Here is a 25184-nt window from a genome sequence, read left to right on the forward strand (position 1 = left end):
GTTGCACGCATAACGTCTATTTCCGAGAACATATTCATAGGACATTTTTCCCTCCATTTCCAGTTAGGAATACGTCCCTGCAGTTCGTCGGTTTAATTTAATGTTCGCCCTGTATAACCAAAAGTGTGGAGAGTGTTGCTTAGATGGGCAGTAGTTCTCTGAAGTTTTGGGATGTTTTGTAACATCACGCTACCGCGAAAATGAACTGTAACGTTTATTTCAACATTCTCGGTGACCAAGTTGCTTTTTTCTACATTTTGTAATGAGTATGCAATGGACACTCCAGTCTTCCATGATGACAATAGCCCGTTTACAGGGCCCCATGCCGCGCGGGATTAGCCGAGCGGTCTGAGGCGCTGCAGTCATGGACTGTGCGGCTGGTCCCGGCGGAGGTTCGCGTCATCCCTCGGGCATGGGTGTGTGTGTTTGTCCTTAGGATAATTTAGGTTAAGTAGTGTGTAAGCTTAGGGACTGATGACCTTAGCAGTTAAATCCCATAAGATTTCACACACATTTGAATATTTGAACAGGGCTCTATGCGTTCGTTTCTGATTTGACAAACACTCAAGCGCCCTATAGCACCAATACTGGCCTGCTAAATCACCCCATAGGAAGTGTCTGGGTCTGTTCCGGACAAGATTCTCACAATTTGGTAACTTTATGGGATCTAATCGTCACTGAGTGTTTTACAAACCTGTGGACTCTTCTTTATGAATTGAGGTCCTTGTCAGGGCTAGAGGCGGTGTTGCATGGCGTTACCCCAGTGACGTCTCCTTAGGATGTAAAAATTTTGGTCCACTGCGCTTGTTAACCCTAGAACACTACAGGGGGAGGGGGGGATGTTACATTCTAACTAAACAAACGTAAATTTTACTACTCCATATTTTATTCAAAGCAAATCATAATTTACAAATGGTTCAAATGGCTCTGAGCACTATGGGACTTAACAAAAAAAAAAATGGTTCAAATGGCTCTGAGCACTATGGGACTTAACTGCTGTGGTCATCAGTCCCCTAGAACTTAGAACTACTTAAACCTAACTAACCCAAGGGCAACACACACATCCATGCCCGAGGCAGGATTCGAACCTGCGACTGTAGCGGTCGCGCGGTACCAGACTGTAGCGCCTAGAACCGCTCGGCCACTCCGGTCGGCTATAAGTTACAGTTTATGCTCTAGTTATTTACATAATTATAAAGTCTCCAGTGGTATGTGACATAGAAAGTAAATACAAAATGTTCAGTTTTACACCCTACACTGACGATACGAGATTGGCAGGAACCGCGAATTGGTACCAAAAGTAATCGCAAATTTTACGAGGGTTTAGTAATCTAGAGTTAAAGACTGAATGTCCCGTGGAAACGATGTAGTATCGAGCTGTATACAAAACGGTACTAGATACTGTTGCACCTGCTTAAGTTGCTGTGTTGGTGTAAGCTGTTTGTTGCAGAGCTTGTTTTGCACACAGAGCCAGAGCGGCCGACCGGCCACAACGGAGCGCCACGGCCTGTGCGCTACCTGTCGGCTCGCGTCAGCGACTGCCAGCGTAAGTCCACGTCTCAGACAGCCTGGGTTGGAGCTTAGGTTGAGGTTTTGTAGTGGCCCCTGGTGTGCTGCCTAATCCGTAGTTGAAGCATCTGAAATTACGGCTAGAGGAAGATAATTGCTGTTCATTTCGTAATGGCTTAAATTGTAATGGATTACTAATGGCCCTATTAACCGTGCTTCCCAAAATAACCCCTCTCACGAAGAATATATGCTTTAATTCGGCTTCTATTTGACTGATAGAGCTGTTGGATGTCCTCCTAAGGGATATCATGCCAAACTCTGCCGAACTGGCGCGTAATATCGTTAAAATACGGAGGTGGTTGAAGAGCACTCAGACTTTCGGAGCTGAGGAGAGATCTGGCGACCTTGCTCTCCAAGGTAGGTTTTGGCAACCACGAAGATAAGCAGAGGGACTCTCGGCAGGCTTTGTCTTGCTGAAATGTAAGCCCATAATGGCTTACCATGAAGAGCAACAAAACAGAGCGTAGAATATCGCCGAGGCGCCGTTGTGCTGTAGGGGTGCCGCAGATGACAACCAGCGGGTTCTGTTATGAAAAGAAATGGCACGCCAGACGATCACTCCTGGTTTTCGGGCCGTATGGATAGGTTAAAGTTAGATATAGTGGGAATTAGTGAAGTTCGGTGGCAGGAGGAACAAGACTTCTGGTCAGGTGACTACAGGGTTATAAACACAAAATCAAATAGGGGTAATGCAGGAGTAGGTTTAATAATGAATAAAAAAATAGGAATGCGGGTAAGCTACTACAAACAACATAGTGAACGCATTATTGTGGCCAAGATAGATACGAAGCCCACGCCTACCACAGTAGTACAAGTTTATATGCCAACTAGCTCTGCAGATGACGAAGAAATTGAACAAATGTATGATGAGATAAAAGAAATTATTCAGATAGTGAAGGGAAATGAAAATTTAATGGGCATGGGTGACTGGAATTCGACAGTAGGAAAAGGGAGAGAAGGAAACATAGTAGGTGAATATGGATTGGGGCTAAGAAATGAAAGAGGAAGCCGCCTGGTAGAAATTTGCGCAGAGCATAACTTAATCATAGCTAACACTTGGTTCAAGAATCATGAAAGAAGGTTGTAGACATGGAAGAATCCTGGAGATACTAGAAGGTATCAGATAGATTATATAATGGTAAGACAGAGGTTTAGGAACCAGGTTTTAAATTGTAAGACATTTCCAGGGGCAGATGTGGACTCTGACCACAATCTATTGGTTATGAACTGTAGATTAAAACTGAAGAAACTGCAAAAAGGTGGGAATTTAAGTAGATGGGACCTGGATAAACTGACTAAACCAGAGGTTGTACAGAGTTTCAGGTAGAGCATAAGAGAACAATTGACAAGAATGGGGGAAAGAAATACAGTAGAAGAAGAATGGGTAGCTTTGAGGGATGAAGTAGTGAAGGCAGCAGAGGATCAAATAGGTAAAAAGACGAGGGCTAGTAGAAACCCTTGGGTAACAAAAGAAATATTGAATGTAATTGACGAAAGGAGAAAATATAAAAATGCAGTAAATGAAGCAGGCAAAAAGGAATACAAACGTCTCAAAAATGAGATCGACAGGAAGTGCAAAATGGGTAAGCAGGCATGGCTAGAGGACAAATGTAAGGATGTAGAGGCTTATCTCACGAGGGGTAAGATAGATACTGCTTACAGGAAAATTAAAGAGACCTTTGGAGAAAAGAGAACCACTTGTATGAATATCAAGAGCTCAGATGGAAACCCAGTTCTAAGCAAAGAAGGGAAAGCAGAAAGGTGGATGGAGTATATAGAGGGTCTATACAAGGGCGATGTACTTGAGGGCAATGTTATAGAAATGGAAGAGGATGTAGATGAAGATGAAATGGGAGATATGATACTGCGTGAAGAGTTTGATAGAGCATTGAAAGACCTGAGTCGAAACAAGGCCCCAGGAGTAGGCAACATTCCATTAGAACTACTGACGGCCTTGGGAGAGCCAGCCCTGACAAAACTCTACCATCTGGTGAGCAAGATGTATGAGACAGGCGAAATACCCTCAGACTTCAAGAAGAATATAATAATTCCAATCCCAAAGAAGGCAGGCGTTGACAGATGTGAAAATTACCGAACTATCAGTTTAATAAGTCACGGCTGCAAAATACTAACGCGAATTCTTTCAAGACGATTGGAAAACTGGTCGAAGCCGACCTCAGGGAGATCAATTTGGATTCCGTAGAAATATGGGAACACGTGATGCAATACTGAGCCTACGACTTATTTTAGAAGCTAGATTAAGAAAAGGCAAACCTACATTTCTAGCATTTGTAGACATAGAGAAAGCTTTTGTCAATGTTGACTGGAATACTCTCTTTCAAATTCTAAAGGTGGCAGGGGTAAAATACAGGGAGCGAAAGGCTATTTTCAATTTGTACAGAAACCAGATGGCAGTTATAAGAGTCGAGGGGCATGAAAGGGAAGCAGTGGTTGGGAAGGGAGTGAGACAGGGTTGTAGCCTCTCCCCAATGTTGTTCAATCGGTATATTGAGCAAGCAGTAAGCAAACAAAAGAAAAATTCGGAGTAGGTATTAAAGTCCATGGAGAAGAACTAAAAACGTTAAGGTTCGCCGATGACATTGTAATTCTGTCAGAGACAGCAAAGGACTTGGAAGAGCTGTTGAACGGAATGGACAGTGTCTTGAAAGGAGGATATAAGATGAACATTAACAAAAGCAAAACGAGGATAATGGAATGTAGTCGAATTAATTCAGGTGATGCTGAGGGAATTAGATTAGGAAATGAGACACTTAAAGTAGTAAAGGAGTTTTGCTATTTGGGGAGCAAAATAACTGATGATGGTCGAAGTAGAGAGGATATAAAATGTAGACTGGCAATGGCAAGGAAAGCTTTTCTGAAGAGAAATTTGTTAACATCGAGTATAGATTTAAGTGTCAGGAAATCGTTTCTGAAAGTATTTGTATGGAGTGTAGCCATGTATGCAAGTGAAACATGGACGATAAATAGTTTAGACAAGAAGAGAATAGACGCTTTCGAAATGTGGTGCTACAGAAGAATGTTGAAGATTGGATGGGTAGATCACATAACTAATGAGGAGGTACTGAATAGGGTTGGGGAGAAGAGGAGTTTGTGGCACAACTTGACGAGAAGAAGGGACCGGTTGGTAGTACATGTTTTGAGGCATCAAGGGATCACAAATTTAGCATTGGAGGGCAGCGTGGAGCGTAAAAATCGTAGAGGGAGATCGAAATACACTAAGCAGATTCAGAAGGATGTAGGCTGCAGTACATACTGGGAGATGAAGAAGCTTGCACAGGATAGAGTAGCATGGAGAGCTGCAACAAACCAGTCTCACGACTGAAGACCACAACAACAACAACATGGCGGGTGACAGTCAGGTTGCTATCCTACTGCTGTTTTGGTCGTCTCTAGACATATCTTCGAACTGAAGTCTCACTAACTGCAGTCGAATTGTCTCAAGTGGTAATTCCCACTTCGAAATGAGCCCTGACGACCAGTGCAGACTGTCTGGAGAGGCCCCGGGTAGCATTGGGATACCAACCTGACTGTCGCCTGCCAAACTGCTCGAGAAACAGGAGTGATCGTCTCGAGCGCCATTTCGTTTCGTTGCAAGAGCCCTTTGTCCTTTGACTGCCATCTGCAGCACCTTTACAGCACAGCAGAACGTCGATGATATTCTACACTTCGTTTTGTTAGCCTTCAGGGCAAGCCATTCCAGGCTTACATTTCAGCAAGATAAAGCCCGCCCGCACACAGTGAGAGTTTCTACTGCTTGTCTTCGTGCTTGCCAAGACCTACGCTGGACAGCAAGGTAGCCGGATCTCTTCCCAACTGTGAACGTTTGGAACACTATGGAAAGGGTCCTCCGACCAGATCGGGATTTTGACGATCTAATGCACCAGTTGGACAGAATTTGGCATGATATCTCTCAAGAGGAGATCCAACAATTCTAACAGTCAATAGCCAGCCGAGTAACTGCTTGAAAATTGGATCGGAGGTGAGTAGTAGGGTGACGAGAGTACGAGCGAATTTTGTTTGTGTGAGTTGCATACATTCAGGGCAAGCATACATTCAGGGTCAAACCTACTGTAATGCTAATTGGTTTATGACCCCCTGGGGGTTGATTTATGATTGCCTGGTGATAATCTGTCCTGAGAGATCGCAAACCTTCCCCCTTTCCCTCCTCCTCGTCCAACCCTCTGGCAAATGTCCAACCCTCTCCCTCCCCCTCACTGACACAAGCACACTTTTGATAGCACAGTGATTCAGTAATTAATTAAACTGATCTATTAATTACCCTCCCCTTCTGAGAAATCCCTCGTTTCTCCTCTCCCTAGCCAGGAAAAATTGGCGGGAAAATCAAATTCAAATGGTTCAAATGGCTCTGAGCACTATGGGACTTAACTTCTGAGGTCAACAGTCCCCTAGAATTTAGAACCACTTAAACCTAACTAACCTAAGGACATCACACACATCCATGCCCGAGGCAGGATTCGAACCTGCGACCGTAGCAGTCGCGCGGCCCCAGACTGTAGGGCCTAGAACCGCTCGGCCACCCTGGCCGGCGCGGGAAAATCGCACAGCCTTTGCAGAGCTGTTGGTACAGATGGTGCAAGTATTACCCTCTCCAGCAAATAGATGTCCGAACTATGTAATTACACTGCTACAGATTCGAGGTGTTGTCTTGTTGGAAAATTTTCATGTGTGTGCTCACCTTGACATTCACATGAGCTAGTGCTCAATGCCACCATCAGAGGACAGCATAACACAAATGGTGATCAAAAACAATTTAATATCTGTTAATGAGGGCTATGAGAATTATCAGGGTGAAAATAGAGTATATGTGTACAAAGGATGCCAAAGATCTATATATTAATCTGCAAGGAGAACAACTGATGCTGGTCAAGAAATTTACATACTTAAGCTCTTACATGCAATGTGATGGATGACTGGTGGCCGAAATACAGCACAGGATAAATAGTGGATGGATGAACTGGAGGAAACTGAGCGAATTACTGTGTGATAAGTAGGTCAGCTGCAGAATGAAAGGATAGCTTTACAAGTCTGTGGTGAGGGCTGCGATGCTGTATAGTGCAGAAACTTGGCCAATTACTAAAGCCCAAGAGAAAAAGATGGAGGTGGCAGAAATGAGAAAGTTAAGATGGATGAGTGGGGTGACTTGAAAGGAAAAAAATGGCTCCAAGCACTATGGGACTTAACATCTGAGGTCATCAGTCTCCTAGAAAAATGGTTCAAATGGCTCTGAGCACTATGGGACTTAACTGCTGTGGTCATCAGTCCCCTAGAACTAAGAACTACTTCAACCTAACCAACCTAAGGACAACACACACATCCATGCCCGCGCAGGATTCGAACCTGCGACTGTAGCAGTTGCGCGGTTCCGGACCAAAGCGGCTAGAGCCCTCGGCCACCGTGGCCGGCGACACGAACGGTTAGACTAAGGAATGAATACGTCAAGAGAACAGTGAAAGTGGGGCCCATAGGGAAGAAGATCCAAGGAAGTAGGCAAAATGGTATGGACATGTGCAGAGAAGAGGGGTGTATTACATGGGGAGAAGAGTTGAACACCTAGAAATAAGGATCAAGGAGAAGAGGAAGACCGAAACTGAGATGGAAAGACAACGTAGCAGGAGACCTACGGGAGAAAGGATGGCTCAGAGAAGAAGCACTGGATAGACATTTATGGAAGAGAAGGATCCAGCAAAGCAACGCCGACCCCACATGACGTGGGAAAAGGCTGAGATGATGATGATGATGGTGATGATTGCGAATGAGGGCTATGGTTTCCGGTCAGTAAACAATTAAGCTCTTGATTAATTAACTTATTAAAAACCAAGTGACCTTAATGTCTGTAGCATGCAATGTTTACTTAGATGCTGAAAGCGTGATCTCATAATCACTGGAGAACCAAAGGACAATAGCACTCTCCAGTGTAACTCTGATTGGCCGCACATGCCTGGCTTTGCATGTGAGTGATTGATTCTTGTACATTACTACTGCATTTTTAATTATAAATTGTGCTAACTTCCTTATCCTAGCAACATAAGGTGCTGTGAACTAAAGCAAATTGAAACTGTGGTTTTTTTTTGTTTTTTTTTTTTTGTATGTTGGTGGTATAGATCTTATGTGACTGGAAATACGCCATCCAAAAATGCCTATAGACGAATAAGGTTTATCAAACATAGAATGGAATGACGTATAATTAAAACCACAGTAAAACGACAGCCATTTTCACAGAAAAAATTGAAGTACACTAAGAGTTCATAAAAAAATCGCAATATTTGTTCTAGTCATGATCTCCAGCTCGCAACAAATACACTACGTGATCAGAAGTATTCGGTTACCTGTTAGTGGACATTAATTTGGGTATGTGCACTCTTCCCATTTATGACGCCTTGAACTCTGTGGGGGTCACTTTCAACTAGGTGTCTGAATGTCTGGGGAGCAATGGTAGCCCATTCTTCCTCAAGAGCCGAAACAAAAAAAAGGCAGTGATATTGGGCGCTGGGTTCTGGATCGAAGTCGGCGTTCTAACTCATCCAAAAGGCGTGAAGTCAGCGTTCTAACTCATCCAAAACGCGTTGCATTGGGCTGAGGTCGGAACTCGGCACAGGCCAGTCCATTTCAGGAATGTTATTGTCCACAAACCATTGCCTCGCAGATGCCATTTTCTGTCGGGGTGCATTTTCATGCTGATACAAACAGTCATCACCTCCGAACTATTTCTCTGCTGTATGCAATACTTAAAGCTGTAAAATGTTGGTTCAAATGACTCTGAGCACTATGGGACTTAACTGCTGAGGTCATCAGTCCCCTAGAACTTAGAACTACTTAAACCTAACTAATCTAAGGACATCACACACATCCATGCCCGAGGCAGGATTGGAACCTGCAACCGTAGCGGTCGCGCGTTCCAGACTGTAGCGCTTAGAACCGCACGGCCATTGCGGCCGGCGCTGTAAAATGTGTTCATTTCCTTCCTCATTTGGCGTTTATTTATGCGCTGAAAGGGGATCACACCCTAAGCAAGACAAATACCCCCGTGGCGTAACACAACCTCCTCCGTACTTCACTGTTGGCACTACACATAATGCTAGGTAATGTTCGCCAGGCATTCACGAAACCCAAACCCTTCCGTTGGATTGTCACAAGGTAGAGCATGATTGACCACTCCAGATCACTCGTCTCCAGTCATCCGCGGTCCAGCGGCGTCGCTCCTTGCACCACCTCAGTCATCGCTTAGAATCGACTAGAGATACGTGTGGCTTATGAGCAGCTGCTCGACAATTGTACCTCATTCCCTCCGCACAGATATTGTGCTAGCTGGAATTATGGCAGCACCTTGGAATTCGAGAGCTCATACGACTTTTTACAACTGTCCTCCACAATATTCGACACACCCTGTCCGTCAGTACACGATTTAGCAGTGCTTGTTCCTTCGCGTTTACACTTCACAATCATATCATCAACAGTCGACTTAGGAAGCTTTAGAAGGGCTTAAATATCCCTCGTGTATCTGTTACTCAGGTGACATCCAATGATTAGTCCACGTTCGAAGTGCCGGCCGGCCGCTTCAGTCCGGAACCGCGCTGCTGCTACAGTCGCAGGTCCGAATCCTGCCTCGGGCATGGATGTGTGTGATGTCCTTAGGTTAGTTAGGTTTGAAGTAGTTCTAAGTCTAGGGGACTGATGACCTCAGATGAGAAGTCCGATAGTGCTTGGAGCCATTTGATTTTTCACGTTCGAAGTCACTGAGCTCTCCTGACGAGCCCATTCTGCTGTTACTGCTTGTCTAATGACAAACAGTACTCCTCGCCTGTTTTTATGGCTGGCGGGTCCGCCACTCGTGACATCCTGTAGTCAATTCCACGTAACACAGAGACGCCAGGTGCTTTTGATCAGATAGCGTGAGTGAAAATGTTTCCAGGCTAATACAACTTCATTGCTTGTTAAAAGCGTTGTTTGTTTATATTCCATCTCGAGCTACAGTTAAACTTTCTTTACATCAGTTCAGTAAATCAGAAAAGCGTTTCTTGTATTTTGGGGTTGTCCTTAACCTTCTTTTTCGATCCGAAATCGCTGTTAACTAGTAGTGTTTTATGAGGGACACTTGTAGGACGTTCCCATGTGACGGTAGTTAATCTGTTTCTAATTGGGGAGATGAAATCAGACAAAATGAGAGGAAACGCTATGTGCATCGAAGAACCATCAATATCCGACGCAACTAGTTGTAGGGAATTTTGGCGCTGGAATTCAGATCCAGCAATGTACCGAACGAAAAGGTACGACTCCTTCCTCTAAAATGTTATGGACGAAGCAGTATCTGTTAAAAATTCCTGCTGTTTAGCATAGTCTAGCTGGTCGATAATATTTTAGCCAGATCGATCATCAATGCACCACTCTAGTCACTTACTGCGTACAGGAAGTCTTTTTAAGCCGAGATTAGCGACTCCAGTCCGACGAAGCAAACTATAGACACTACACACGTGGAACAACATGATGTTCAAAATACCCTTTATTCTCTGAAGCGCAGCAGTAAATGTTTGTTCCTTGGCATACCAGTTTTCCAGGCGTGTAGCCGACACGAGTGGATGGACGAAAAGCAACTTGGTTGATTCAGGGGAGGGGACCAAACAGCGAGATCATCTGTCCAGAGAAGCAACTGCCCACCTTCGTCCCTCAGGAATAAGTACCCGTAAAATGATATGTAACTCCTTACAAGCGTCTCTTCGTGTCAGTGTCGTGACGTTAAGCTTCCATTTTAGCCCATGACAGCTTCATGAACAATAATGATGTAAGATTTCGTCGTATTGCACTGACGGGAAAAGAAAATCGCTCCACCATGAAGAAGTTGTGCGACACAAACGAAAGTTGGTAGGCGTGTTTCTACATCTGAAAGGTTTTGCCTACTCAAATGTCGCACCAATCGCATAAGATTTTAACAGCTTTTCTGATGCCTTGACCACTCCTTTTTATTATTTCCAAAATCACCTTACGCGTTTCGATATTCCGCAATTTTCAAAAGCAGTGTTGCCTCAATCATATAAAATTAATCATTAGATACATTTTATCGAACGAACAATTTACACTACTGGCCATTAAAATTGCTACACCACGAAGATGACGTGCTACAGACGCGAAATTTAACCGACAGGAAGAAGATGCTGTGATATGCAAATGATTAGCTTTTCAGAGCATTCACACCTGGTCGGCGCCGGTGGCGACACCTACAACATGCTGACATGAGGAAAGTTTCCAACCGATTTCTCATACACAAGCAGCAGTTGACCGGCGTTGCCTGGTGAAATGTTGTGATGCCTCGTGTAAGGGAGAGAAATACGTACCATCACGTTTCCGACTTCGATAAAGGTCGGATTGTAGCCTATCGCGATTGAGGTTTATCGTATCGCGACATTGCTGCTCGCGTTGGTCGAGATCCAATGACTGTTAGCAGAATATGGAATCGGTGGGTTCAGGAGGGTAATACGGAACGCCGTGCTGGATCCCAACGGCCTCGTATCACTACCAGTCGAGATGACAGGCATCTTATCCGCATGGCTGTAACGGATCGTGCAGCCACGTCTCGATCCCTGAGTCAACAGATGGGGACGTTTGCAAGACAACAACAACCTGCACGACCAGTTGGACGACGTTTGCAGCAGCATGGACTATCAGCTCGCAGACCATGGCTGCGGTTGCCCTTGAGGCTGCATCACAGACAGGAGCGTCTGCGATGGTGTACTCAACGACAAACCTGGGTGCACGAATGGCAAAACGTCATTTTTTCGGATGAATACAGGTTCTGTTCACAGCATCATGATGGTCGCATCCGTGTTTGGCGACATCGCGGTGAACGCACATTGGAAGCGTGTATTCGTCATCGCCATACCGGCGTAACATCCGGCGTGATGGTATAGGGTGCCATTGGTTACACGTCTCGGTCATCTCTTGTTCGCATTGACGGCACTTTGAACAGTGGACGTTACATTCCAGATGTGTTACGACCCGTGGCTTTACCCTTCATTCGATCCCTGCGAAACCGTACCTTTCAGCAGGATAATGCACGACGGAATGTTGCACGTCCTGTATGGGCCTTTCTGGATACAGAAAATGTTCGACTGCTGCCCTGGCCAGCACATTCTCCAGATCTCTCACCAATTGTATACGTCTGGTCAATGGAGGCCGAGCAACTGGCTGTCGCAATACGCCAGGCACTACTCTTGATGAACTGTGGTATCGTGTTGAAGCTGCATGGGCAGCTGTACCTGTACACGCCTTCCAAGCTGTAGTTGACTCAATGCCCAGGCGTATCAAGGCCGTTATTACGACCAGAGGTGGCTGTTCTGGGTACTGATTTCTCAAGATATATGCACCCAAATTGCGTGAAAATGTTATCACATGTCAGTTCTAGCATAACATATTTGTCCAACGAATACCCGTTTATCATTTGCATTTCTTCTTGGAGTAGCAGTTTTAATGGCCAGTAGTGTAATATGATTGGCATAGTACTGCCTTTTAAAATGATGGAATGTCGAAACGCGTAAGGTGATTTTGGAAATTATAATAAAGAAAGTGTGGTCAAGACACCAGAGAAGTTATTAAAATCTGATGAGACTGCTGCGACATTTGAGTATACATAATCTTTCAGATGTAGAAACACGCCTACCAACTTCCGTTATGTCCCACAAAAAGTTCGAAAAAGTGTTTGTGGTGGAGAAGAAGACACATTAGAGTTTATGCTTTTTTAGTAGTACTGAAGAACATAATACTTCATTAAACTGTTAGGAATGCCTTTCGAATAAAGTTTTTTTTGAGTCTTGGTGTTTAGTATAAATTTTCTGATTCATCATCGCTTTGTGAAAAAGCCGTAAGTTACGTGATAGAGACGAAACCTTGGCATTTGCGATCTTAGCATATTGAAAAACATTAGGATCACCTTAAATGATTAAAAACCGTAAAGTACAAATTTGTAGAGCTGTGATCTTTAGTAAGGGATTGGACTTCGATTGCATGCCGGCCGCGGTGGTCTTGCGGTTCTAGGCGCTTCAGTCCGGAACCGCGCGACGGCTACGGTCGCAGGTTCGAATCATGCCTCGGGCATGGATGTGTGATGTCCTTAGATTAGTTAGGTTTAAGTAGTTCTAAGTTCTAGGGGACTGATGACCTTAGATGTTAAGTCCCATAGTGCTCAGAGCCATTTGAACCATTTCGATTGCATCATACAGCGTCGGTACCCGTACACCGAGCACTGCGCCGATATGTAGGCCTTAGAAGGCTGCAGATCACAGTTGACTAGACTAGCCCACTGTTGAGTCCAGGTTCATTCAAGCTCACCAGCTTTCGCCCGGTTACACTCAAGACCCCCCGAGTTCTTAGCTTAATGCCAAGTTCTTGGTAATCGGGACGCGGATATGAAATATTACTACTGGCCTGTTCCCAATTTGTTCCTCAAGGCATTGTATATTAAACCCTTCGAAGATTTTTTGTAACAATTGCTACTAAGAAAAACACCACGATTCACAGTGGATTTGAATCCACATTAAATTGTAGGTCCTTCAATAACTGGCTGCGTAAGTCAACTGAGAGGTAAGAGAAAGGCATAATACCTCCACGGAGACCATCCAAGCAAAACACTGTCGTATTCAAGCTAGCCTTCAGATTGAGGCAGTTTTACTTATACATGTTCAAATGTGTGTGAATACCTAAGGGACCAAACTGCTGAGGTCATCGGTCCCTAGACTTACACACTGCTTAAACTAACTTGAACTAACTTATGCTAAGAACAACGCACACACACCCATGCCCGAGGGAGGGGCCGCGTAATCCGTGACATGGCGCCTCAAGCCGCGCTGCCATTATGCGCGGCTTTTACTTATACTTACTAACCTAGCATAACCTGTACAGTTTTAATGGTACCATTTCGAACGTCAGTATAGTTATCAGATATTGAAAACGTAAACGGTTAAGTATGAATCGATAGCCTTGCACTTAAATTACGAGTCGACTTCAAAAAGTGAGTTACACATTATCATTCCAGGCCAAGCACCTTTTATTGAATGGTGCACTATACTACAAAGTGACATAGACATATGACACTATTTTTAAAGATTGTCACCGTGCCTCTTCAAACAATGGTCGGAACGTTCTACCAATCGTTCAGTTCCTCGATGATAGAAATCCGCTCCTTGAACTCGCAGTCATTCGAGAACCGCCGTGTGAACGTCCTCATCGTCGTAAAATCTGTTCCTCGTTGCGTAGACATTGTCGGCTGTGATCGGTGTCGATGGCCTTCCTTCTCTATCAACTTCACCCACGTCTGTGCAGCCTAGGCCAACTTATTGGCACCATTTCCCTACGGTTGGACGCACCATAGCACTTGGTGAACATACCACCAGAATTTCTCAGTGAATTTATGTGAAATTTAGATGTTCTGCGTACAAGAATCGTATTGTCCCACGTACTTAAACTTTGGAGTACGTTTCTAGTTGCCACGCCATTTCGCTCCTACAATGTGATGCCTCTGTTATCCGTACCGCGGCAGAACTGTGTATTCAGAAACTCGGAAAATGTACTCACTCCTGGCAATGCGACACTCTTGTTACGAAAGGTTCTTACGGTGGAACGTCCGAGTAATTTACTTTTTGAAGTTCCTTCGTATATGAAGAAACACGCGGTAGTCAAAACTAGCCAAGGAAGTGTCTATAAGACTGACATGAAATAAGTTACAATTTTTAATCAACAGAAGAACTGCTATTTACAAAGGTGCTGGAAACTACTAAAGTTTACATCCGCGAAATTTTACTGTCTTTGCTAACTGTCCTCTTCTCACAGAAAATCTCATCCATTCGTAGTAAATTGGCATGTTAAGAGTGTTCTGTTGCTCCATCTTCCTGAAAATAGCCATACAGTAGTTAATCTTCTGTCGTTTGATCTACAGATGAATTAAATAGATGTGGGCATAATACTAAGCGCCAACGCTTTGGTGAAAGAATCGTGTTATTACTCGGAAACCGAACGTTGCGAATCAACCAACAATCTTAGTATTGTACGACGGCTGTTCAAGATACTGATGATTTTCTAGTGGACAGTGACGCATGTTCTGTCAATTCTCATACCGGGACTGGCTGATCCACCCTGAAAACACGTTTCGCGCTGTTTTTATTTTGGCCACCATGTACATGAACCACACCGGTGTCCATAATTAAAGCAACAAACCTCTATTTCCCCGTCCTGTGTCTAATTCGTGATACAATCGTAGAAACTGTTAACAGATGTCCGTACGATCGTGTCCTGCACGGAAAAGGCATTCTGGTCAACGGACAACCACGCCACCGATGGCGTGAGGGCACCTGTCAAACAGGATAGTGTTTGCGGGTAGTCTCGCATCCACAATCGCTGTGTACACAGTCATGTACTGTCTAGTGGGGCACATAGAAGACGCCTACCAGGCTCTCTGCGCTGAAGGACCATGTGAAGACGAAGCAGGACAGTCGCAAACTGATGTGTCCCGGCTGCTTAATGTGAATCGTTCTGTTGTTTTTCGGGCGTGGCGCCAGTTTACAGAGATGGAAACTGTATATCGAAGACTAGTGCGGGGCCGACCACATCAGAAAGAGCGAACCGTAATTTGGCTGTAAGGGCACGACGGTACCGCCTTAGTAGTGCACGTCAACTGGCATCTGACCTCGCAGCATCCACAGGACGTATTGTAGCGAGGCAAACGGTGCACAAAAGGCTTCGGCAGAGTGGCCTTTATTGTCGGAGACCTGCTGTATGTGTACATCTGACGCGTCTTCACAGGAGGGAACGTCTAGAGTGGAGCCGTCAACACGCCACCTGGACGGTCGAACAGTGTGTCAATGTTCTTTTCACATATGAGTCCCGATTTGGTGCGAACAGTAATTCTCGGCGCATTCGCATTTGGAGGGAACGTGGAACAGGTTTTCGCTACCAAATCATTGTCGAAAGGGACTGATATCGAGGATGATCCCTATTGGTGAGGGCAGGGATTATGTTGACCACTCGAACACCTCATCATAAAATTGTACGATTAAATCGGCAAGGTTTAACTGCTGTCCAGGTATCGTGACGACATCTTGGGACCTAATGTGCGGTTGCTGCGAGGTGCTGTGTGCCCATACTTTGTATTGATGGACGGTAATGCTCGACCTCATGGAGCAAACGTGGTTGATGCTTTCTTGGAAACGGAAGATATTGCACGCATGACGTGGCCTGCCCGATTTGAATCACATAGAGCACGTCTGGAATGCACTAGGGACACGGGTTGCATCACGTCAGCATTCACCACTACTCTCCAAGACTTGCGAGCAGCGCTGCAAGAGGAATGGGCATTATTGCCTCAACATGAGATTGATGACATCATTCACAGCATGCTCCATCGTTTATCATGCCTGTATTGCTGCCAGACGTGGTCACACACCATACTGAACGCATTAACCAGTTGTCGGAATGTGTGTGTAAATCTGTTAAGTTGGAAAAAACGAAGAACTTTTTTGTATACCGTTATGCATGTTGCAGCTGTTTACGTTCTGTATTCTTTATACTGTTTCTACTTTAATATCATCTGATTGTACTGTTTTGTGACAAAATAAACGCAACCTTGCAAAATTTCGGTTTGTTGCTTTAATTTTTGACACCAGTGTGTGAACAGATTCATAGAAAAATGAAAACTGGTCTTCACGATAAAAGAAAAACAGTCAGGAACAAAGACAACCACATATCACTTTGCGAAAAGGAAGACATCCTGAAACAGTCGCATCACAAGTTTATACTCAAACGACACAAGTTCGAGTCCCGGCCCGGATAATCTAGGAGGTTTCAAAACAGCCCATACTCCGCTGTAAAATGGAAGATTCATTCTGGAAACAATACCATAGGCGGCTGGTAAGCCATCTCATCGCAGTATCCTTTCTTTCACAAGTACTGGTAACATAAGATATGCAGGAGAACTTCTGCTAGTACCTCTCCCCTACATTCCAAACTTCACATAAGTGAAGCTGTAAGGTCGGGTTGTGATTCGTACACGGATGGCTCAGGCGCTAAGAACATTTCTCGCGAAAAGTAATGTTCTGGGTTCGAGTCCCAGCCTAGTCCACAGTTGTAATCTTCTACGAAACTTCAAAACAACGCACACTCCGCTGCAGAGTTAGAATCGTTTTAAGAATATGTAAACAAGTAAGTAGTAGCAATCTTTTATTCTCTCTCTAGAAAACGACACACGCTCACACACACATACACAATGAACCCTAAGTTAACCGGTCTTCTTGTCTTAGCTCTCCCCAAGGAACATTAAAATCTATAGAGGAGTCAGTACTAGACCTAAGCTTATTACGAGTAATCTACAGCTCAGACTGCCAACGGTCTTTGTCTTTTACAGTTTTAGGTATCTTTATATACAGAGTGTCTCTCCTAAGAGTACTCAGGTGCGTTTTCTCCGTTGTTTCGGCAGATTTTTATAATTTCGTTTTTGTAACTAGGGGCTGGAGTCAGCCCAAACAAATGCTGCTCATCATGTCTTTCAAGCGACGCCTATTGTCGACGGAATGCGTCGGTTTGTTTCCCATTACAAATAAAATTATTTTAAAAGCGGAATTTTACATGCCCATTCGATAGAGTGGTCTCAAATTAGTCAAGGGCGATATTCGTTTTATCGCTATGTATTAACAGTAACAGTAAAACCACGATAAATAACTGGCATTGACAGCACTGCACTGACTGCCAAGGCCAAGCAGCAGCGCTGCTTAGTCGCTCCTGGAGTACTCGTTATTCTTCGGTTTTTCACTATTTCTGTTAATACATAACGATAAAACGCACTAGTGTAATTTGGAAGTGCTCTGTCGAGTGGCCACATAAAATTCCGCGTAGAAAACCATCTTATTTGTAATAGGAGACAAACCGACGCGTTCCGTCGACAATGGGCGCCAGCTGAAAGACGTGATGAGCAGTATGTGCCTGGGCTGACTCGAGATACACTTCGCAAAAACTAAATTACAAATATGTGCTGTAATGCCGGAGAAAACGTGCCTGACGTCTCTTAGGAGGGACACTCTGCATAAATGCACTCATAATCAGTGTGAGACGAGAATATGTACTTCAAACATTCTCATTACTGTATTTCCCCATTGTTGTTATTGTGGTCTTCAGTCCTGAGACTGATTGTGGTCAGAGTCCACATCTGCTCCTGGAAATGTCTTACAATTTAAAACCTGGTTCCTAAATCTCTGTCTTACCATTATATAATCTATCTGATACCTTCTAGTATCTCCAGGATTCTTTCATGTATACAACATTCTTTTATGATACTTGAACCAAGTGTTAGCTATGATTAAGTTATGTTCTGTGCAGAATTCTACCAGACGGCTTCCTCTTTCATTTCTCACCTCCAATCCATGTTCACCTACTATGTTTCCTTCTCTCCCTTTTCCCACTCTCGAACTCCAGTCACCCATGACTGCGTGGGCTTCGTGTCTATCTTGGCCTGCCGGCCGAAGTGGCCTTGCGGTTAAAGGCGCTGCAGTCTGGAACCGCAAGACCGCTACGGTCGCAGGTTCGAATCCTGCCTCGGGCATGGATGTTTGTGATGTCCTTAGGTTAGGTAGGTTTAATTAGTTCTAAGTTCTAGGGGACTAATGACCTCAGCAGTTGAGTCCCATAGTGCTCAGAGCCATTTTTTTCTATCTTGGCCACAATAATGCGTTCACTATGCTGTTTGTAGTAGCTTACCTGCACGTCTATTTTTTTATTCATTATTAAACCTACTCCTGCATTACCCCTATTTGATTTTGTATTTATAACTCTGTATTCACCTGACCAAAAGTCGTGTTCCTCCTGACACCGAACTTCACTAATTCCCACTATATCTAACTTTAACCTATCCATTTCCCTTTTTAAATTTTCTAACCTACCTGCCCGATTAAGGGATCTGACATTCCACGCTCCGATCCGTAGAACGCCAGTTTTCTTTCTCCTGAAAGCGTTTACTAAAATTATAATGTGACCATACCGTCATAGCACAACGAAATTAAATGTGTGAGAGCAGGAGTCTATCATGCCATGTTTCTGAGAAGAGGGAGGCAGAAATATTGGAATACTCAAGCCACATGAAACTCAGAATAGTGAGCATTGCCATTTGCAGAGCTTATAATGATTTGTATTTTGAAGAGTGGAACGCCGCTGAATCCGTCTCTTTTAGAACTACTGTACTAGTAGCAGAAATTTGAAAAAGCCAAGTTGATACCGACTAATATAGCTATGAAAACAAACTGCACGTTATTTAGTGACGACGTTTTTACCGTTCATTCGGGTGAAAACAGGTGTACGATATCCTAAACGGCTAATGAAATATCTGAGGTGAACAGATTACGTGAAGCACCCTGCATAAGGACGCCTCCGTGAAAGACATCGTTGCCATATTCCAGAAATGACATCTCCCTACAGGAAAGTAAATAGAACAATAACGATTGAAGACTCAATTTTCGCAGGCCTCGTTTTTCTAGTTCATTCAGTCCGGTGTTATTATTATGAATTGTTGCACGATACGCCCTGCTGCCCCATGGTCATAGAGCCCAGTGCTCGTGTGATAAAACGATAATCAAACAAAAGCAGATGGCTGGCTGTTTGCGTTGCAGTAAACAGAGATGAGCGCTCTCCAGCCCGGCTCATGGGAAGAGTTTATGTTCCAAGTTAGTACAACAAGTGACAGGCAACTGTTAATACGCTTACTGACATTAACCAAGTGATACAAACAAGTGGAAAATGCCCTTCAGTAAACAAGATTAATACAGAATAGTATAGCGAAATTGAAAGAAATAACTAAACTGTTTGAAGATGACAAATGTTTTGTGCGCTTTTCAGCAGAAAATGCAGCCAATATTTCATGTTTTCTTCGTTTATATAGGCGTGGTGTCTGTGTAATTACTTGAAGTATTTTAAATACGTCTATGCAACTACTCAAATACAAATCTATTTTACCATAAGCGTTTCGCTTAATTGGTTTAAAACGTAGTCATTGGTCGGGAATAAAAAAGTTATTTATAATTCTGGTTTGTCTGTAGTTCTAAAAACAGTTCGATTCGTAAGCTACTGCATTTCCATACGTTTTCTGCTTGGATCCGGAAATGTCGTCTGCATGCACATCTGCCAGTTACTCCTGCCTTTGACAGTGGTCGTTTCAGCCTATTTTCACCTTCATTTTCAACGCCTCAGTCGTGGTTTACGTCAGTAAATGTGTGGTTTATGATGAAGTAAATACGTATTTTTAGTAAACGCATATACTGATTTAAAATATCGTATGTAACTTTCTCTTTTATTTAGTGTTTCTTTGGAAAGTGTAACACTGAATTCGATTAGCAAATAAGCAATAGACAGTGCGCGATGAGCTCGCTGGGTCGCCGACAAGATGGTCAATTTCGACACAGTGTTGGCCTGTTTTCACGTTGGTCAACAGTTACACTTCCATCTACTGCAGTACGCGTAACACCATTTAACTTTAAACTTGGCTTACACTGTTAAAAACAGGTATCATCACATGTACCCTCTCTTTTAATACAAAGATAGTTCTAAGTAATTTACGGAATTTTTTTCAATGTGACAACGAACACAAAATTTCCTCGAACTCATTTCATAAGTTTGTATTTATGGCGAGACATTACCATTTGTGTTGAGCGTGCTCTGTGGTGTAATAGTTAGTTATACGCTATTTGCTGTCATACGTACACGAAGATAAAACACTTTGTTATTTTTGCGTACTTTTTACATCTACACACATACTCCGCAAGCTACCCTATGGTGCATGGCGGAGGGTCCTGTGTACCAATATCACTCATTTCTTTTACTGTTCCACTCACAAATAGAGAGAGGGGAAAATACTATGTATATGGCCCCATTCGAGCCGTAATTTCTCTTATCTTCGTGGTTCTCACATGAACTTTACATTGGCGGCAGCAGAATCGTTCTGCAATCGACTTTAAATGCCGGGTCTCTAAATTTTCTCAATAGTGTTTCGGGAAAAGAACGTCGTCTTCCCTCCAGGGTTGATGCCTAGACTCTTAATGATCAACAAGGTGCTCTTGGTTGACGATTGATAAAACGCAGAGGAATACATTTGTACTTCAGAGAAACGTCATTAATGGTTTTTAGGTGGAGCAAGAATTTGGAGCACAACATTCTGATGTAAAGTTTTTTTTGAGGGGGGGGGGGAGGGGGAGACCAGGAAAGGGTTCTAGGAGTACACCATTCGTCCAGCAACCAGGAAGGGAATGAAAATTTTCTGCCTTAACGTGAGTCGCTTACTTTCGACGGCATTGCTGTCGAGATTAAACAAAATCGAATGTTTGCCGTTGTCTTAGATGTATGGAACAATCTCCTTTATTGCCTCCAGGTGCTGCTTGCAAGCCCACCAGATTCAAGCAGCAGCTAATGTAGTAGTGTACTACCAAAAACCAAACGAAACTGAATAATGTTGGGCTAATTCAAATGGTTCAAATGGCTCTAAGCACTATGGGACTTAACATCTGAGGTCATCATTCCCCTAGACTTAGAACTACTTAAACCTAACTAACCTAAGGACATCACACACATCTATGCTCGAGGCAGGATTCGAACCTGCGACCGTAGCAGCAGCGCGGTTCCGGACTGAAGCACCTTGAACCGCTCGGCCACAGAGCCGGCGTTGGGATAATGCTTCGCATTATTGGGCCACAGGGTTGCGTGCCACAATTTAAAGAAGCTGTCAAACAACTTTGAAAATTACAATAGTACTCAAAGTCTTTCCCATACCTGCACGTAACGGCATGTTTAATGTCATGATTCATATTACGAAAGATACAGGTTTATTAATGGTTGTACAGACAAGTTTCGCCAATGTTCGATAAAATCGTTGCGCCATTTAGCACTTCAGATTGGGATGCCAGGAGCACAAACCCAAAATGAATCCTTAGCAAAGTAACGGTAGTACCTCGATTGACCAATGCAGATGCCGTTGCTCAACTTCAGTAGTGAAACTAGCTATTACAGTCTGTCATTGATGGAGAAGCTGATCCTGAAATGCTCGTTTCTTTTAATGAAACATGACTACATTTATTGGGCTACTTAAATTCGCAAAACAGTCTGCGTTGGGCTTCTGCTTCAGTGCTGACGTTGTGCAACGGTACCTGAGTTGGTAAGCTGAGGCTCTACTGTTACTTGGAAAAGTTCCAAATTGAGTTTGCGTAGAGTTCTCTGAGCTGTATCTATTGACCCGCCACTCTCAAGAGCTAGATCAGGTAACGATTTTCCCGAACTTCCTTTTTTGGAGAAGTGCAGTTACTGGGTAAAAATCTTCCATCTGTTGTTGATGGGCGGCCGTCATTAGGTAAATGCTGAAAGCAAATACTGACAGAAAGCACTTGTAACAAAAAACTTGACCTTCTTTAATGTGTGTTCATCTGTACCCTGACGTGTTATGGGGCTTTTATTGCCTCCGCGGTAAATGTTTTGCCCCACTATTGTGATGTTCTGCTGCTTACATGAAATCTTTATGTTGTTGGATCCTTGGGTCGGAACTCTACAATATAAAAAAATAAAGAGAGGGACTATCCAAAATACATTGGAGTGCAAAACTTAAGGATGAAAGTAACTTTCGCATGATGTGCCACTGCCAAGTACCATAGTTCGATGAAACTTGGACTATACATAGAAAGAACTGCTACATTGTAGTGTAGAAGGTAATTGGAAGAAATACACAGTGAGACGAACAGAAATGATACTACACACATCAAAAAAAGTTTTGCATCACCCCAATTCCCAGAACTGCTGAAGATAGACGTTGACTGTGGATACTGAATCACAGACACAGTCCCTTTGACTGTTCAGAGATGTCACTAAACCCTCCCAAAGATGTAAACAACTATGCATGAGCAGCGCCTATTAAACGTAGGGGGTCCGACAGCAGATCAGTTCCAGCCATTCCACCAGGAAGGAGGTATACGGCTCGTTTTGTCTGTAGTTCAACCATGCCTAGACGATCCGCATTGTTACCTCAACAAGGGAAGTGTCCAGACGACTCGGAGTGAACCAAAGCGACGTTGTTCGGGCATAGAGGACATACAGAGAGACAGGAACTGTCGATGACATGCCTCGCTCAGGCCACCCAAGGGCTACTACTGCAGTGGATGACCGCTACCTACGGATTATGGCTCGGAGGAACCATGACAGCAACGTCACCTTGTTGAATAATGCTTTTCGTGCAGCCAAAGGACGTCGTATTACGACTCAAACTGTGCGCAATAGGCTGCATGATGCGCAACTTCACTCCCAACGTCCTTGGCGAGGTCCATCTTTGCAACCACGACACCATGCACCACGGTGCAGATGGGCCTAACAACATACTAAATGGACCGCTCAAGATTGGCATCACGTTCTCTTCGCCGATGAGTGTCACATATGCCTTCAACCAGACAATCGCCGGAGACTTGTTTGGAGGCAACCCAGTCAGGCTGAACGCCTTTGACACACTTTCCAGCGAGTGCAGCACGGTAGAGGTTCCCTGCTGTTTTGGGGTGGCTTTATGTGCGGCCGACGTACGCCACGGGTGGTCATGGAAGGACTATTTATGGACGACGTGACCCACCAACCACTCTGAGGGTACGCCGAATCGCTGTTGAGGAGTGGGACAATCTGGATCACCAGTGCCTTGATAAACTTGTGGATAGTATGCCACGACGAATACAGGCATGCATCAATGCAAGAGGACGTGCTACTGGGTATTAGAGGTACCAGTGTGTACAGCAATCTGGACCACCACCTCTGAAGGTTTCGATGTATGGTGGTATAACATGCAAGGTGTGGTTTTCATGGGCAATAAAAAGAGCGGAAATGATGTTTATGTTGATCTATATTCCAATTTTTGTACAGATTCCGGAACTCTCGGAACCGAGGTGGTGCAAAGCTTTTTTTGCTGTGTCTATTATTCAAAGGCAATAATTACACTGAAGTCATTGCGATTTTGGGTGGTCTCCTGGACATTACCGAAGGCGGTAATGATCCTTAATAGGGTGTGTGGCCACCACAGACGGAAATGGATGTTCTGTAACGTTCTCCCATACTGACCACAAAGTTGGTTAGGAGTTCTTGTGGTAGGGCGTTCCATTCCTCCTCCAGTGCGTATGAAAACTGCTGGATGGTCATTGGCACATTTGGACGGGCTGCACTATGTCTCCCATACGCATCCCACACGTGCTCTATGGAGTTTAAGTCAGAGTAAGGGGCAGGCCAGTCCATTCAAAGATTATCATCTCGTTCCAGGAGCTCCTCAACCTATGCTGTTCGATGCGGTCGCGCACTGCCATCCATAAAAATGAAGTCAGAGCCGAAAGCGCGCTTGATAAGACGCACATGGTGATGGAGTACTGTGTCACGATAACGTTGACCGTTGACTGTACTGTGTTCAAGGATCTGAAGGTCAGCACATCCGTACAACATTATGCATTCCCACATCAAAACACCTTGACCACCGAAACCATCACGTCCGACAATGTTCCTGGGTTGATTACATGTCCCCACCTCTCGCCATATCAGAGTAGTCTAGAAATGGCGAAAATGATCGCTTCAGTGGTTGAGGTGTTATGGTGTGCGGACGCATAATATTGCATGGGCGTGCTGACCAAATCTTTGAACGCGGTACTCTCACCAGTCAACGTTGTTTTGGCACTGTAATCCTACCCCATGTGCGTCTTTCAGGGGTGCATTCAGCCTTGACAGCATTTTTGTGACGACGATGAGCGACCGTACTGAACAGCGCAGGTGGAGGACCTCTTGGAACGAGAGGAAATTCGGCGAGTGAACTGACGTGCCCGTTCCCCCAAGTTAAATCAATCAAGTACGTGCGTGATGCGTTGGGTAGGCGTATAGCACCACGTCTTCATACCCCAACGACCATTCTGCATTTGACAACCGCGTTGGTAGAGGAATGAAACGCCCCGCCACGAGAACTCCGTACCAACCTTGGGGCCATCATCGGAGCACGTTGCAGAGCATGCATTGCCGCCCTAGTGATCACACACCCTATTAAGAACCATATCCCGCCGTTTGTAATGTCCAGGGGACCATTATGAGTAACAGTAACTTCAGTAATTAAGTGTTTGTTTTTCCTGCGCGCTGTTCGAGAGTGGAACGATAGAGAAATAGCTTGAAGGTGGTTCTATGAACCCTCTGTTAGAACTTAATAGTGAACTGCAAAGTAATCATGTAGATGTATATATACATGTAGTTGCCTTTGAGTAAAAGTGTCGTTTCTGTTCGTCTCAATGCGTATATCTTCCAGTAGCCTTCTGTACTGTACAGTACTATACTGTAGCAGTTCTCTCCATGCATGGTCCGTGGCCGAGCGGGTCTAGGCGCTTCAGTCTGGAACCGCGCGACCGCTACGGTCGCAGGTTCGAATCCTGTCTAGGGCATGGATGTGTGTGATGTCCTTAGGTTAGTTAGGTTTAAGTAGTTCTAAGTTCTAGGGGACTGATGACCTCAGATGTTGAGTCCCATAGTGCTCAGAGCCATTTGAACCATGCATGGTCCAAGTTTCATTGAGCTCTGTC

The 25184-nt window shown here is 44.3% G+C and overlaps 1 protein-coding gene across 2 annotated transcripts in view; it reads left to right on the forward strand.

The window, feature by feature from the left end:
• LOC124556788 (glucose-6-phosphate 1-dehydrogenase) overlaps positions 1-25184 on the forward strand; it is a 300483-nt gene that overhangs the window by 39207 nt on the left and 236092 nt on the right. The window contains exon 2 of one of the 2 annotated variants that reach the window (XM_047130796.1): positions 1469-1546. The exons of the other annotated variant lie outside the window; for it this stretch is intronic. Coding sequence (XP_046986752.1) covers positions 1469-1546 — 78 coding nt within the window. The remainder of the gene's footprint in view (positions 1-1468; positions 1547-25184) is intronic. 2 annotated transcript variants of the gene reach the window in all.

Source organism: Schistocerca americana, chromosome X, assembly GCF_021461395.2.
Source record: "Schistocerca americana isolate TAMUIC-IGC-003095 chromosome X, iqSchAmer2.1, whole genome shotgun sequence".
Taxonomy (NCBI): Eukaryota; Metazoa; Arthropoda; class Insecta; order Orthoptera; family Acrididae; genus Schistocerca; species Schistocerca americana.